Genomic DNA, 16,493 nt, shown 5'->3' on the forward strand with positions numbered 1-16,493 from the left:
GGGATACAGACCCTGCACAATTTCAAGATCTCTATAAGGGAATCAGAGCAAGAACACAGACTCATTACAGATCTGAAGTTTAACAGTCTAAGACTAAAGAATGTGGGGGTGAACACAGGACTACAGAACGCTTTACCTCTAAATACATATTATAGGGAAATAGTTCAGAGACAACCAAGTTAATTGCACACCAACTGTTGGTTCTGGACCCAAGTAACGTTTCTAATTAAACTACAGTGACTAAATTGGACTCGGCTTTTTATTACCTCTTGAAGAATAACTATTGGAAGTCTCTTGGTACTGGCCAATTTCTAACATATCTACATGTCTATGCAGCCACGGATGGACCAGTACTTTAACCAGATGGAAAAGATTGTGAAGGAGAGAAAAACGTCCTCAAGGATCCGATTTATGCTGCAGGATATAATAGACCTTAGACGGGTATGTGCACTTTCATGTGTTTAGGGGGGATTTCTGGTCAAATTGACACCATTTCTGAATGTAAAATATCCTGAATTAGTAAAGCCGCCTGCTCCCTCCACAGTGTAACTGGATATCACGGAGAGCTGACCAAGGCCCCAAAACTATAGAGCAGATTCATAAGGAAGCCAAAATCGAAGAGCAGGAAGAGCAGCGGAAAGTCCAACAGCTAATGACCAAAGATAAGCGGAGACCAGGTGAGAACTACGGGCATCTCGTCCCACTCTCTTGCTCAATTAGGGACACCTTGAAACACACACCGTCAGGCAGCGAGGCTGCTGTGCTCACAGGCTATGCTTGTCCCCAGCAGGGGTTCAGAGGGTGGATGAAAGCGGATGGAACACAGTGCAGGGGGCAAAGAATAACAGGGTGCTGGACCCTTCCAAGTTCCTGAAGATCACAAAGGTAAGACGGGTACAACCCTTCCAGTAGGAAGCGGCACATTCACCGGGGGCCCATACACAGACAAGTCGTTACATTGTTTCTTGGTTGTTAACTCCTTATTTACTTATTGTCCATTTAATTTTGGTCGTTTTTAGTGTCGCATAACAGTACAGACATACAAAGAACATAAACTGCAAACCTGTTTACCAAGAGGCAAGAGCACCAGCTCTAGCGTTAGAGAATTTTTCTTACCCAAAGAGCTTGCAATCTTTTTTTTTTTCCTTTAACATAAATATAGATATAATGCAGGTTGGGATACTTAACAAGGGGTCTTCGTCAGTCCTCAAGGCCCCTCTCTCTCTCCTTCCCCACCTACCCCCCTCCAACAGGTGAGGTTTTAAGGATATCCCTGCTTCAGCACAGGTGGCTCAATCGACTGAGCCACCTGTGCTGAAGCTGGCATATCCTTAAAACCTCACCTGTTGGGGGTTCATGAGTACTGGAGGTGATCACCCCTGGTCTACACGACCGTTCTTCAAAGAGAGCTTCTGAAACCTCGCAGGTCTGTACACACTATTAGCAACCTACGCTGATCTAAACTTCTCTGAGACCAATATACAGTAAGTACTGGCATTTTACATCTGTGTAAAAAAAAAAAGTGTCAAAGATATAGATTGTTTAAAGCGACATGGTATGCGTGTGCTTATTCAGAGCGAGTCTTCTGCATGAAGGGATCGTGAAGTAACTGTTTTTCTTTTTCTGAATGTTATTGATTAAATTCTTGATTTTACGATCTTGGGTTCATATAAAAGAAAAGGCCCTGGTACCCGATGTACATTATATCTTGACCAGTGCTGTGCTTTCGTATGTACCTTATCGAGTGCCATGTCTTTGCCACAGACCACCATTGATGAGAAGATTCAGCTGGTGCCCAAGGCTCAGCCTGGTATCTGGGGGAAAGGGAGCAGCGGAGGAGCAAAGGCCAGTGAGACGGGTAAGGGTGTCTTACAGCTTTATAGTCGCCTCTTTATTGTATGTATGTATAGCTTTATATAACGCCATCCATGTACATAGTGCTTTACAGCAGTAACATAATAGGAATAAGTACTGTGGCCATTAGAAAAAGGAATCCATTTCCCACGAACAGCTTACAATCTAAGTGGTAAGTAGGGAGACTGTACAGAGACACTAGGAGGGTGTACTGGTGAGTGTGTCTGCAGGGGTCATGGTAAATGCATATTATTATAGCACATATGCAAGAGGGACCTGTGTGTTGCAGGGAACTTTACCAACAAAGTGGCTGTTGTACATTTAATTCAGATATCTGAAGGTACTGCCACTCTGAACTAGTCCTAGTTTCGGAAATAACAAGGAGAAAAAACGGAGCACTAACCAATGCAAGAGGACAGAAAGAGAAATATCACATTTATTGGATCATGGAATAAAGGCGGTAGACCCAAACTAATATGTTTCAAGCTCCTAGGGGGTGTTTATCTAGGTAAACAAAGACATATACTTACCGGAGTTTATTTGTACCCTCTGAGCGCACTGAAGCTACCAATCCAACGCCAACCGGGTGATCCTCCCACTGACGTAACGGTGTGTGGTGTCGGCGCGTCAGAGACCACACGTTAAATTACTATTTATTTTTTTTGAATGTCAAAACTTTATTAACACTAAACTGTAAACACACTCCGGTAGTGCACAAGAAAATATTTTTGTTATATACTGTAAGTGTCCTCATGAGGAAATACATAGAAATGCCTTGATAGGCATATAAAGTACAAGACAATAACTTTGTTATGTGCATGTCTTCCGGTGTCAAAAGGCTGACTGAACAAGGGGAGAAGACAAATTTAAGAAAAGGAGAGAAGAAAAAATAACTTTAAAAACATAATACTGTATATACAATGATATAGAGTAATTTAGTTTGGCCTATAGCCTTTATTCCATGATCCAATACATTGCTATGTTTTTATCACTATTGGGATATGCATCTCTCTGTCCTCTTGCTGTGGGTCGTGCTCCGGTTTTTCTCCTTGTTATTTCCGGTTCTACCTTCAGCGGATTGCACCCCAGGTACCTCCAGGACACCGGGATTTCTATTTCAGACTCCGAAAGGTCACGCGAGTCACATAATATATCCACACTGATTATTATTCAGGACCTTGCCCTTATTATACACCCGCCATTCTTCTGGACACAAGTCTGTATTTGCATCTTCACTGAAGCATGTGGGATCATTCCAGTTAGGCGTGTGGGTTAGGATACTTGTTAAATATTGTACATCAGGTACCGGACAGGTACCATTTACTGATATCGTCAAACAAAATCCCAACTAATCTGTCCAGGGTTCTCTGAGCACCACGTGGTTTTTTGGAACTGTAGTCCTGGTTTCCCAATCTCACCCTGATCACAGTGTAAATTCACCAAGTATTTCTTTTTCTATTTCAGAGAAAATTTGATATAAAACCAGCAGGCGCCTCTTTATAACTCAGCCTGTGTCACTGAGGTGTGGAATTGATGCCGCTCTGTTTCTTTACTGAAATCTCTATATATGGGGTGATCAGATCCAGTCCTCAAGGGCCACCAACAGGCCAGGTATTAGGAATAACCCCTGCTTCAGCACAGGTGGCTGCCACCTGTGCTGAAGCAGGGATATCCCGAAAACCTGACCTGTTGGTGGCCCTTGAGGTTTGGAGTTGGCCGCCCCTGCCCTGCACAGTATAGTAAGACTTGTGGGAGCAATGTATTAAGTTTCATGAAATCGCTGCATTGTTCTTTCTCCTGTAATGTACTTCTCACCATTTTTGAGTTGGGGAGACATCTGTGAGCTCTTCACTATCCCCCAAAAACGATAACAAATGTCACAGAAATTATTGTCTGAGCACCGGTTTCTTTAATTGCGGAGGGAGATTACACCGTTAAATGCAACGTGCATTCGTGGCCACTGAGGTGTTGTAGGAGTTGACCGTATCCGTTAGCCACTTGCCCCAATGGCCTAGTAATAATAATAATAATCCGGTTTGTTGGCTGCCTTCATTTTGTCTGGTAGAATCCCTACGGCCAGGAGCCCCCGGCCTGAACAGGTTCTCCCCCCTGCAGCAGCAGCCGCCGCCAGCATCGCCAGCGTCTTCAGCCTCTTCCTCTTCCACATCCTCTGATTTGGATACCCGCAAGACATTAACAAGGTAACTGAATCTAGCGTTCTCCTATCGTGCTTTACACCCTTTGATTATGCCACTATTCCAAGGGTGCTCAACTCCTGTCGTCATTGGAGGACTGGAGTTGAGCCCCCCTGCACTAGAAAGTAACGTGTATGTGCACAGTGATGTGTTAAGACAGGCGGATCATTTTACACATTTTATTGGTGTAAATGCAATAACACTTGAATTGAGCTTATGGAAAGAGCAAGTGTTCCAGTGGGTAAGTACACTGCCTTTGAAGCTGGGGAACTTCCATGATTGCGCTTTGCAGAATAATTCGCACTGAGACTAGCATATTGGTTCTAGTTGGTTATTGGAAGGGGCGATGACCTGTCCCTGACTCTGCTGCCTTGGTGTCCACTAGCCTTGGAAGCATAGGGCGTGAGAAGAACGACAAGCCTACAGCCCCATGCTCCACATCTTCAGCTGCCCGTCCCAGCACGTTCCTGAGAGGCAGCAGCAAGGACTTGTTAGACAATCAAGATGAGCAACGCAAGGAGATGCTCCACAGCGTGAAACACATAACCGGCAGCACGGAGCAGGAGAAGAACCACGCAGGGCCTGATCGCAAAGCCAAGGAGCCTGGTGAGACACGCAAAACGTAGGCATGTGTACTACTGCTATGACCAAACACGCATGTATGTGAAGCCCTGTGTTTATGTATGTTTTTTATAGCGCCAACCAGGTACGCAGTGCTTCAAAAATTTTACACCCAAACAGTATATGTAACGTTGAGAAAGGAGTCCCTGACCTGAAGACGCAAACGCACGTTTCTTATTTAATAACATTACATGCGCAGAAGTGGAGAAGGAGCGGCTCAGTTAGTGAGACACTGACTCTGTAATCCGTGACACTGAGCATGAATTAGGGGAACCTGGGTGAAATGTCGGTGTCCGCTCCTTGTGACCTTGGGCAAGTCGCTTTACCTCCCTGTGTCTGTAACACTCCTATGTGCTGCGTACCGCTCACTATACTGTAATGGTGAAGCGCTTGGAGTCCCATTGGTAGAAAAGCGTTATAGGAAATAAAGTTAAGTTACTGCAGCAAAAAGCTCAGAATATAATTTGGGTCATGTTATATCAAAGGGAAATGCTGGCGACTACAGACATTGTTACTTATAGCAGCAGAATAGCTTCTCATAGGGAGTCCAAATTGGTTAACACAAATATTTTTAGATATTAATACAGTGACCGCAAGTGCAGCCAGAGGAACAAAATGTAGTGTTCAATGTGTCAGGATTTATGCTTCATGTGACTTACGTTGAGGAGATAAACCACACATGTTGTGTTGATAATTTGTGTGCAAATCACATTGGCATAGGATTTGCACTTAAACAGAGACACACACACACACACCTTGTGATTGGCGCTGCTTCTGTTACTAAGGCATAGCACCTTATTGCTAGCCATGCTCGTTTCTAGATATGCTATGCTTATTAAAAAGCTCTTCAGTCATAGCATCTCATTGGATGTTTCCTTTTGCCCATGTTTTTCAAACTCTTGCATGGACTTCGCTCCCTCCTCGAACAGCCAAGTCTGAGACTCCTGAACCAGACAAGTCCTCTCCATCAGAAGAGGAGGTGGAAAGAAAATGCAAGGCAATCATAGATGAATTCTTGCATATTACTGACTATAAGGTGAGACGGCGTGACTCTTCCTCATTTTAAGAATAACTCCTTAATCCATTAACTCTGCACCCAAGTATCTATGGCATTCTGGTAGAGGGGTCCTCCCCTACGTTCTACAATAACAAACATACAGGAAAACCACTTGAGTTTCTGCAAGTTGCAGGACATAGCTTGTATGGCAACCTGGGAGTGGAGTAGACAGCTGCTCCATATTTCAAGACACACCCATGTGGCTCCGTCCAAGTCTTGGCATTTTGAAGCTGGTGTTGCTTTCCATTCTGACAGATTAAAGGTCTCCAGGGTGCACTGATATTCTCCCCCGCCAGTAACATACTGTGTGTTACCCATCCCCTCCCCCCCCCCTATCCCTCCTGCAATAGGTGCACTGGTCTCGCCTATTGAAATCCACTGATATTTCCTGCTGACTGCTGTCTATTCTAAAGTTAACCGCTTGATTTCTCTCTCCTGTCCTCTAAGGTTGGTTCTACCTTTCTTTACCTTGCATCGCCCTACATCAGCGGCGGGCAACTCCAGTCCTCAAGGGCCACCAACTGGCCCGGTTTTCAGGATAGCCCTGCTTCAGCACAGGTGGTTGTCGAAGACTGAGCCACCTGTGCTGAAGCAGGGCTATCCTGAAAACCTGACCTGTTGGTGGCCCTTGAGGACTGGAGTTGCCCGCCCCTGCCCTATATCCATCGATTGGCCAACGGTGACATTTTGCATCATTTTCAAGATTTGCCTGTTTATCTCAAAGGGTTTTCACTTTTCTGCCCTTTTATACAACTCCTCTCTATTCTCTACCTCTATCAGAGCCATGTCACGCTAATGTTAAAGGGTCCCTAAAGTGTAAACTGACACCTCTCAAAAACTGGCTGAGAACATTTTGCAATGTATCGTATGCAGTTGGCGCCATCTTGTGCAAGCTGAGCGGAAGTTCAGCTAATATAACCCAGTTATTGTCACAGCGAGACCTCCTCCTCTTGGTTAATTTGTAGAGCTCCTCTGGACCAAAAGTTGTACTTCTAGTCCTAAAAAGAAACAATTGCATTCCTCCTTGGAAACAGGTCTCCCGACAGTGGGGGGAGAATAGCTTAGGAGAGACCTTCTGACTTCCAGGATTTGTTTAAGTAAATGCTCAGCATCTTTTCATTTTGGCTCTTATTTTGTAGATAATTTATACTTCATTAACTAGACTAGGGAGCCATTTTGTCCCTGTGGTAGATATGGCAATTATTTTGTTTTAAAACACGAATAATCCACTATCTATTAAATGATGCTTAACAGTCCACCATGAGCAACCTGAAAGGTCGCATTAAAATGTGTTTTATTATAATAAAAATAATTTGAACTTTTGATTTTGTACTTTTAAGTGGTATATACTTGTCACATAAAATGTGTGTTTCAGTAGATCCTATTCACTTTTAGATCAGGGATGCTAATCAGATACAATGTGTGCATTGGAACCAGTTATGTGGCGACTATATCACGATCTGAACCAAATCCCCACCATAAACACACATCCAGTTAGCGTATGCATGACATCTTCCAGAGCTTATCTGTGTATAATGGAATTAGGCCGAGACGCCTCCAGTGGGATGATAATGGATTATGTGCAAACATACACATTGATCCAGCTGATCAGGGAATCTGTTTGTGTTCTGCATGACTCCAGGAAGCTATGCAGTGTGTAGATGAGATGAACGAGCAGGGCATGCTCTCAGTCTTCGTCAGAATGGGTGTGGAGTCCACGCTGGAGAGGAGTCAGATCACCAGGGATCATATGGGACAGCTGCTGTACCAACTGGTGCAGTCAGGCAAACTCTGCAAGCAGGACTTCTTCAAGGGGTGGGTATAGACCTTGGATGGTAGCAGTGTGGGAATTGCTACTCGGTGTCGTTTTATTTCAAATAACCACTTTAAAGGCCCCTTCCTCCTAATGGGAGAACAGGAACCCCACCCAGATTGTGATCAGAATTAAGGGTTGGCCCAATGAGGGCGAACCAGCTCTCTGATGTCATTGCCACGCCCCCGACACGCTTTCCCGTCGCCTGCCTGCAGGACAGAAATCTGTCCTGCTTGAGGCGAGTGACGCCAAAGCGGACGCTTCCACTATGGCCGAGGCCTAATGTGTTACACTTGGTAATCTTGCATATCAGCTGCAGCATTTCACTGACTGCAGCACAAAGCTGGAAGGCAGCCATTACATTAGCCACACAATCAGGGTTTTAGCAAATGTATAACAGGAGCCCCAAACAATTGCCAGGTTAGGTAAGAATGTAGAATTGTACATTGTCACCTGCTTTACATATACAAATAAGAACAAAATGTAGTATTGCTGCTTTAATTTCTGCCCCGGAGACCCCTGCTTCCTGTATATGTAAGAAAATAAATGAGGCGAGGAGCTGGAATGAACGGCTCCTTTCACATAATTATTTTTTGTTAAATGCATTTATTTATTTTTATCATTCGCTGGTCATATGTCCGTTTGCAAGCAACAGCATAGTAATTATAAGCACATTAAGGCGGCACATTGCCACTGCTCCGACGTGTATTGTTCTTTATCTGTTTGCTTCTTTGCCCACATGACAGGTTCTCCGAGACGCTGGAGCTGGCAGAAGATATGGCCATCGATATCCCGCACATCTGGCTGTACCTGGCTGAGCTGGTGACACCCATGTTAAAAGATGGAGGGATCTCTATGAGAGAGCTAATAACGTGAGCGATGTTGCCGGCAGGTTTTATGTAGTGTCCTAATTAAAGCCGCAATCTTGCCCATTAATGGGAAAGGTGATCACACAAATTGAGGGAGTCTTGTGCTTGTATTTTAACTATTACAGGAATTCTTTGGTTTTATGTCGCAGCCCCTCTGACAACAAGTGGCTTAAATAAGTTTGTGACCTGCACGATTCCTGGTGCAAAGGCTGCTCTAACCACGTCGCTTCCAAAGGAGCCAAGAGGGCTGCGTAGTGTACTGTGTTTCAGATCCCTCTGCCCGTGGAAGGGTTAATGCTTGCAAAGACATTTGTGTAAATCCTTGAAGTTGAATATTTATCACTAACCTTGTGCCAATGTTATTTCAACCCGTGACCATCTGATAGCACAAATACAGCAAGGTGTGTCGTTGGGCGTCCTAGGAAAGATTGCACTAAAACGAGCGGGGCTCAGTCACGTCACTTATTTGAAAACACCCTTGTGAATATATAGAGGCATCTTAGAATTTAGCACCACATTTCGGGGAATGAATCTCCCCTTAATGAGCTGCAGCTCCTGAATGTGGTACTGGTGTATCTTCTTGCCTCTTCACTACTGAAATCCATGCACGGTGTAAAGCTTTAAGCTCCTGCTTTTTTTGTTTTTGCTTTTGCAGCGAGTTTAGCAAAGCTTTGCACCCTGTGGGACGCGGAGGAGTCTTGCTGTCTGAAATATTGCACCTTCTATGCAAACAAATGGTACGTACCAGTTTTCACCAAGAACCTCACAATGGTTGATGATTAGGTGAGCAGAAAGCTACCAAACGATTACCAGTGGTCAGTCATAGCCCATATTGTCATGTTACATTTAATCAGCATTTTGTTGTATAATTGGTATTGTTAATAATTTGTTCTTGGTGCATTGAATGGTTTTTTGATTCTGTTAATATTCTATTCTTGCAACAACCAGAAGTCACAACCTTGAAAAATGCAGACCTAGCTTTCCTCTCCGAATTGAAATACCCTAGAATGTCGGCTTGTCATAAATGTACCGTATGGAACTGCTATTGTTTTCAGAGCCATAAGAAAGTAGCAGCCTTGTGGCGAGAGACTGACTTAAGATGGAAAGACTTCCTACCAGAAGGGGAGGATGTGCAGAGCTTTGTCAGTGAAAAAGTGAGTGACAAAACATACCTGTTCACTTTGCTTCTTTGGCCTTGTGTATTGAACCTTCTCTTTGTCCAGTGTCCGAGCGCACAGTTTTGCCAAGTATTCATTTATTTATTTTTGCCCAGCAGAATTTGGATTTCACCCTGTCTGACTGCTCCAGCACCTCAGAGAATGTTTCCAAGAAAGATATGTCAGCAGAAGAGCTGAACAAACGGATTGAGCAGCTCATTATAGAGGAAAAGGCAAATGATGAACACATTTTTGACTGGGTAGAGGTATGAAAACTCCCTGTGATGGTAACGGATTGGCATGTAGATCCTTCTTTCTTATTTTTTAATAGACATTTGTCTTGTGCTTTTGTGCTCAGCACAAAGATTCATTATCTATCCTCAATCGCAATAAAGTATAGTGGTACATGCAGTAGAATAAATTGATGATCGCACTATGAGACATCACAGGCACATGACTCTCACCTCTGTCCACAGAGATGGCAGAGGCCCCATGTCCGACACACCCCTCACTCCCCCTTTCTATATACACCAGGGGCAGACTTCCTACCCTCCCAATCTTCCGACAAAACCTCACATTTTGAATGATTTTGTAGCAACAAGTGCTGACCTCCTCTGCCTTGCTCTTTTCCTCCAGGGTAATCTAGATGAATTCCAGATGAGTTCGCCTACATTCCTTAGAGCTTTAATGACGGCAGTATGCAAAGCGGCAATTCTAGGTGAGTAATACATCCTGTCCTTTCTAGTTCACATTGCAAAGTCTGCAATGTGAGTGCGTGAGAGAGACACAAAACGGCACAACAGGTGACCTCTATCTATTGCGCAGGGGACTGTTCTTCCTGCCGCGTGGACACAACTTTTCTCAAGCAGAGGGTGCCAGTCTTACTAAAATACCTTGACCTGGACACCGAGAGGGAACTGCAAGCACTTTATGCACTACAAGCATTGATAGTAAATCTTGATCAACCTCCCAGTAAGTACTTCTTCCTAGTATAACTTTGGAATGAGAGCAGCAGTTAGTTTGTAAGGCTCCCTGATCATGAATATTATGTAACATATAATAATGTGTTTGCGTGTGCATGCACTTGAGTTAAATAAGGGTGCAACCTCCCTCTCAAACCCGTTTCCAAGAAAAACACCATGCCAGAGCACCAAAAGAATAATTTTTCTGTGTGGTCTCCCAGTCACAACTACAGCATCAGCTATGTCAGATGTCCATGTTGGCCCAATAAAGGCAATCATGTGCTGCCCAACGTGGTGGTGGCTGGTCTTCTAAAGTTATTGTTGCACAAGAGTTTTTATTTTTATGCAAGGATAGATGTTTAGCTAAATCTAGACCATTAGTAATTAGAGAGAGCCCTCAATGAGTTATTTGCTGGAAATATGGTTCACCTGACTAAGGCTGCGCTTATAGTGCCGGCGACGTCGCGGCAAAACAAATGTATTGCCGCCGTCGCGTGCGCTTATAGTAGAAGCGGCGGCTTGGTCGCGATCGCTGGAAGTCAAGTCGATTTTTTTTTGTTTTTCCAGCAACCGAAGCGTGACGGGGACGGCACTATAAGCGCAGCCTAAGTATGTCCTGGCATAAGAACGGGGCCCGAAACATAAATACCCTTTGTGAGAATGTCCAAGTGTGCTGGACTTCTTTTAACATAGATATAAATATTTATCCATCTCCTTAGTCCTGAGACGTTCAGCCCAAACATACAGTTTCTGTTGATCTTCTGTTGGGGATAGATAGATATAGATATATAGTTAGATATATAATCTGCTACAAAACAGTCATAACAAACAAATTGGGTGCACATCTGGAGACTAGAGCAAATTAATGTCTTTGGGAGCAATCCATGTTGTCTAAAGTGTGACATGTAACGCACTCTTGCCAATATATGTCATTGGTTCTTGTTCTCCCTCTTTCCGCGTAGACTTGTTACGCATGTTTTACGACTGCCTCTACGACGAAGAAGTGATTTCCGAGGATGCCTTCTACAAATGGGAGAGTAGCAAAGACCCGGCAGAGCAAAATGGGAAGGGCGTAGCACTAAAGTCAGTCACCGCTTTCTTCACGTGGTTACGGGAGGCAGAAGAGGAGTCGGAGGACAACTAGAAACTTTAATGAATCAAATTACATGACACACACAGACCCTCGCACACTCTTCCGGTCAGGAGAGAAGACACAAGCAACGGACAGTTTCATCATCTTTATATACTTTTTTTTTTTTTTTTCCCCCATGTCTTTGCCAATTATGGTACAGCAAGGTGGATAAGCGCAAGAAACGTGGGAGGGAAAACAAAGGAAATAATAAACTGTGTCCACACGTGGGGGGAGGAGAGAGGTGAAGGGAGTGACCCAAACCAATAATTAGAGGGAATTATTCGAGGTGATCATGGGGAGAAAAAAAGCGCCTCGGCAAAATTTGGCCCAAATGAGGGTGTGGGATGGGACAGAATTCTCACATCCTATTTATATAGTAAATATTTTCAGTTTTTCATTTTATTTCTCCCCCCCCCCCTTCCTTTTTTTTTTTTCTTTTATTTTCTTTTAATTTTTTTTTTTTTAAACAAAAAACACAAAAAAAAAAAAAAAAAAAAAAAAGACTCGCCCTTAAATAAAAACCACAGATCATTTCAGAAGAAAAAGATGAAAGAAAAAATAATTTATTATTTTATGGACTGCATAAGCCAGTGTTTCCTTTAAATTTTTTTTTTTTTTTTTTTTTTTTTTTTATTGCTGTGTCCGTAAAACAAATCTTACTCCAAAAGATGGACAAAGAAGGCAGTAAATCTACCTCCCTTGCATTGTAGCATCCCTTTTTATAGTTGAGAAGGGTATGATCAGTTATAGAACAGGGGAGGGTCTGTGGTGGGCTAAATCCTTTTATCTGTGAGTCACTTCTCTGAAAGGTACAGTACCTGTGGTAAGGATCTTAGTCACTGGAGGTTGCAGCAGTATGGGGTCCGCAGTTGCAAAGTGAGCTTTGTCATGAGCTACAGTGGTGTTCATGTCCACAAAGCCTTCCTTTTTTTTTTTTTTTGCGCACTTTACCGGTCTTGAGCTGCTTAGCGCTTCAGTCTTCAAACGACGACCTTCAAATTACTCCTGTGGTCGTGTTGTCAGCCTCGTGTATTGTGTTGCGAACGGCAAAAAGACAGAGTAGAGGTGGTTACAACAAGTAATCGCCTCTAAACTTCCAAACTGGGTAATTGTCTGATGCTACAATGCACCAAGGCCATAAACGCAGGCACGAAGAATGGTAAAGCACCAGTGCCAACGCGGCCGCGTGAGCAGTTCTGCTGGTGGAGTCAAATGCGGCACACGGAATCCTATTACTTACGAGAAGCGAAGAGATAAAGGGATTGAAAAGCGTGTTGTGCTGAGAAACAGGCTAAAAATAAATGTCAAAAGCCTTTACTTATGTACTATACATATACCACCCGAAGGAGGGGTTCTACTTGGTCTAGCTGGGGGTAAATACGGCATCTGCCTGTGTTTTTCCTGGAGCCTTGTATTTTCTGACCCTTGGTCTCTAAGCCCTGATACACAGAGGTTCAAGGCACTGTGTTTAAGTGATCCCGCAGCCGTACTGAGCAAATCGGTGTCACTATTGAGTGAGAAGCGGGGATAAAAAAAATAGGACGGGTGTAATCACGATTCAGTATTTTAACATCTGATCGCCTTGCTCACTTCCCACTTTGGTTCCAGCAAAGAAATAAAACCAGTATAAAAAAAAAAAATATGCACAAAAAAAAAAAATTTAACTGTTACTTAAGACTCAGAAGGAAACTCAAAGGCATATGCGGGCTGTGGGCTGTAGTAAATGGGTACAATTGTACAGTGCAAATAAAACTATGGGGGGGGGGGGGGCGTAAAGAAAAAGATGAGTCTACACATTTCAGTTTATCAAAGTCAGTAAACTGTTTGCCTGCTTGATTACAGCCAACGCATACAAGTGAGGTGGTAGGGATGGGTTCGTAGCTTAGTCATGGTCCTGTTATTTACACAGAAATAGAGCGGTGTTGAAAGCAGTAGGAAGAGCTTATGTGCCTTTGGACATGTACAAGCTGCTGGCTAGAAGATGAAATGCAATTTTAACGTGGTGACATTTCCAAAATATTTGCAGGTGAGGTTGCAAGACGCGTCTTTTAAGATGTATTTTTGTGCACTTTAGCCTGGTTTCCTATGGAAAAAGGCTATTAAAGTAATCAACTATGCTTTATGCTTGTGTAACTGTAGCCCCCTTATTATCTCTTCCTAGCACCAACCCATTTTAACATGGGTGCCACAGCTTTAATTCCAGGAAGTGAACATGGAAAGAAAACGCAAAAATGATTACTGTCAACCTTGGCAATCTACCACAAAAGGAGAAAAAACACAACTTCAATAAAGGCTCTTTTGGGTCCTGTTGCCTAAGCCGATCGGTGCCAGAAGATACCTTTTGGGCCATTCACTTGAAAGTGTCTCGTGGAGAGGCAAATGATTACTGATCCAACTGACGATAGATGTAACGCCACAGTGGTATCCAAACCAGTGTTATTCGTGCAATGGTAATCTCTTTAGTGTTGCCGGCTGTCTGGTTTTTCATTGCTTTTTTTAACCCCCTTTTGTGCCAGAGGAACATACAACACATTGCAGGTTACTTCAAAGGGTTAAGAGCACCGTCATTGCCTAGGAGGGGTTGGCAGGCATCTGGTTACTACTGGCTTTCTGTTAAATCTGCGCATTGCCGTCTTGGATCCAGACCTACAAATGTCTGTTAACTCATGGCTAATAATGAGCCGTTAGCAAAATGATTAACGGACGTTATTTTCCCGGAGGTTAATGTATACCTACGAGAGATCTTTCTCTGGAACTCTGCGGCTATGGGAGGGGAAAAGCCTCTCTTGCAAATCATTAGCACTTATTACCGTTCTAGTTACCGCAGTGCCCTTACCGGCTGAAAACCGCGCTTAACGCTATGCTATTGAGCTTTGAAGATGGACACTAATGCTTAATGAGGCATTAACTTAGATTTGGACCTCTGTGGTTCTGGCCCTGGTTGCTAAACACTTTAGAATCCTAATATATATTCCATAGATTCTTCATGAAATCCTCATTTAACCAATCTGGCACTGTACAGATTTAGCAGTTAAGTCATTGGGTAGACAGACATGCACAAAGTGTGATCAGAATATATATGAAGTGGTTATTTATACCTGTGCAGCATTAACTTCTGTGGCAAGAAACAATAGCATTCAAACTTAAAACAGAAGTAAAGAGTTTAAGCAAAGTGTATTGTACCCCCAAAAAAAAGACCGTTTACATATAATTATAAAAAATAAATAAAACTGGAAAATGGCCAGCAATGGTTCTTCTGGTGACCAAAGTCACAAGCGGCACATGAGAGGCCTCCTAGTCTCCAGAGCTCTGTGCATTGAATGCAGACTTGCTTTGTTCCAATGCTATTTAAGACCACAAAATCTCACTAATATGAGAGCTACAGGTATGTACCTATATAAAAAGTGTGCACACCTTAATGCACAACCATCAGTGAAGCGTTTAAACAACCAAGTTAACCTTTAGGATTGCATTGGGAATGAAGTAAAGTTCATCTGACACGGAAGTAAAAAAAAAATAAACATTTCATCCTCTGCTGCGACTTCAACCTTTCCTCAACGAGGATTGTAAATTTGATCGTATGAATTTACCATTTCACTCGAGTTAAAACCTTGACGCCATAAAATTAAACCTGAAGTCTGTGAGTATAAAATTGTAGTTGATGCTTATTCCTGCAAAAATGTATGTTGTCAGTTGGAACATCAGATTCTCTGGTTTTGCACTTTCCTCCCACTTCGTATGTACATTTTGGGGACAGCAAAGAACTTTTCTCCTGCTGTTCAACACTCCTCTATCGTGCTGCTTTTTAGGAGTATAGACACACAGGTTATGGATGCAGTCAAATCTCTTATGTTTCCACGTTTGTTTGTTTGTTTTTAGGCCTATGTGTGCTGAGTGGCAAGGTATTCACTTAAATGGGCTGTAATATACATTGTAAGGTGCCTTAAGTATTAGCACTGCTTATTAACTATGGCTCTTCGATTAATGCAGCCATAGCACTGAGCGTTTAACATATGGCAGAGGTGGGCAAGTCCTGTCAAGGGCCACCACCAGGTCTTCAGGATATCCCTGCTTTAGCACAGGTGGATCAATCAGGCTGAGCCACTGATTGACCTGTGCTGGAGTAGGGACTTTGTGAAAACCTGACCTGTTGGTGGCCCTTGGAGGACTGGAGTTGCCAAACACTATTGTGGCAACATTTTAGCTGTAATCGCATTTTTTATATTTGCGGTTACTGGCCCAAATCTTTGGATGTTTTCTTGTTTTATCCATTTCTTAATGTTGCAATGTAGATGTTCAGCACTCACATCCTGGATCCTGTCCTATATGTCTCAGTCATGTTAAAATGCAGAGTCGAGTCCCTCCTTACAATATCCTTTTATATTCTAATTTGTAGCAGTTAGTAATATTGTGTTACTTTTCTCCCCAAAAAACAAACATGTTTTAGAGTTTTTGGATGTTCATGGTTATATTCAATACTGCTTAATATTGCAGCAGGTTCATTTTCAGCCTTATTACCTGTAAAACAGATCTGTTTGGTGATTACTGTGATATATAGATCTTTAAATCTATATAATTTTTTTTTTTTTTTTACGGCTATGAGATTCAGAAATCTTGACAGACAAGTCAGATTATGAACCCTACGTGTCTGGTATGGAGTAATAATCACAGAGCAATCTTTTTATTTTTATTACATTTCTGTAGGTTTTGCTTTCTTTAGTCACAGATGAAAAACGAAATGACTATTTTTATATGTTTTATTTTTTTAGTGACCGCAATGTACATAAAGCATCTATTCTAGATAATTTAAACAGAACTACAAATACAGTACTT

The 16,493-nt window shown here is 42.8% G+C and overlaps 1 protein-coding gene across 21 annotated transcripts in view; it reads left to right on the top strand.

The window, feature by feature from the left end:
• The window catches only part of EIF4G3 (eukaryotic translation initiation factor 4 gamma 3), a 101,762-nt gene extending 86,450 nt beyond the window's left edge, over positions 1–15,312 (top strand). For 16 of the 21 annotated variants that reach the window (XM_075605878.1, XM_075605879.1, XM_075605887.1 and 13 more), the window contains 15 exons: positions 337–441; positions 545–677; positions 788–885; positions 1,765–1,858; positions 3,920–4,055; positions 4,435–4,655; positions 5,600–5,706; positions 7,370–7,542; positions 8,287–8,412; positions 9,065–9,146; positions 9,465–9,563; positions 9,686–9,832; positions 10,203–10,284; positions 10,392–10,538; positions 11,491–15,312. In XM_075605878.1, coding sequence (XP_075461993.1) covers positions 337–441; positions 545–677; positions 788–885; positions 1,765–1,858; positions 3,920–4,055; positions 4,435–4,655; positions 5,600–5,706; positions 7,370–7,542; positions 8,287–8,412; positions 9,065–9,146; positions 9,465–9,563; positions 9,686–9,832; positions 10,203–10,284; positions 10,392–10,538; positions 11,491–11,672 — 1,932 coding nt within the window. In that variant the 3' untranslated portion in view covers positions 11,673–15,312. The remainder of the gene's footprint in view (positions 1–336; positions 442–544; positions 678–787; positions 886–1,764; positions 1,859–3,919; positions 4,056–4,434; positions 4,656–5,599; positions 5,707–7,369; positions 7,543–8,286; positions 8,413–9,064; positions 9,147–9,464; positions 9,564–9,685; positions 9,833–10,202; positions 10,285–10,391; positions 10,539–11,490) is intronic. The other 5 variants (XM_075605880.1, XM_075605900.1, XM_075605897.1 and 2 more) reach the window with 1 other exon arrangement.
• Positions 15,313–16,493: the final 1,181 nt, after the last annotated feature.

This window comes from Ascaphus truei, chromosome 6 (genome assembly GCF_040206685.1).
Source record: "Ascaphus truei isolate aAscTru1 chromosome 6, aAscTru1.hap1, whole genome shotgun sequence".
In the NCBI taxonomy this organism is placed as follows: domain Eukaryota; kingdom Metazoa; phylum Chordata; class Amphibia; order Anura; family Ascaphidae; genus Ascaphus; species Ascaphus truei.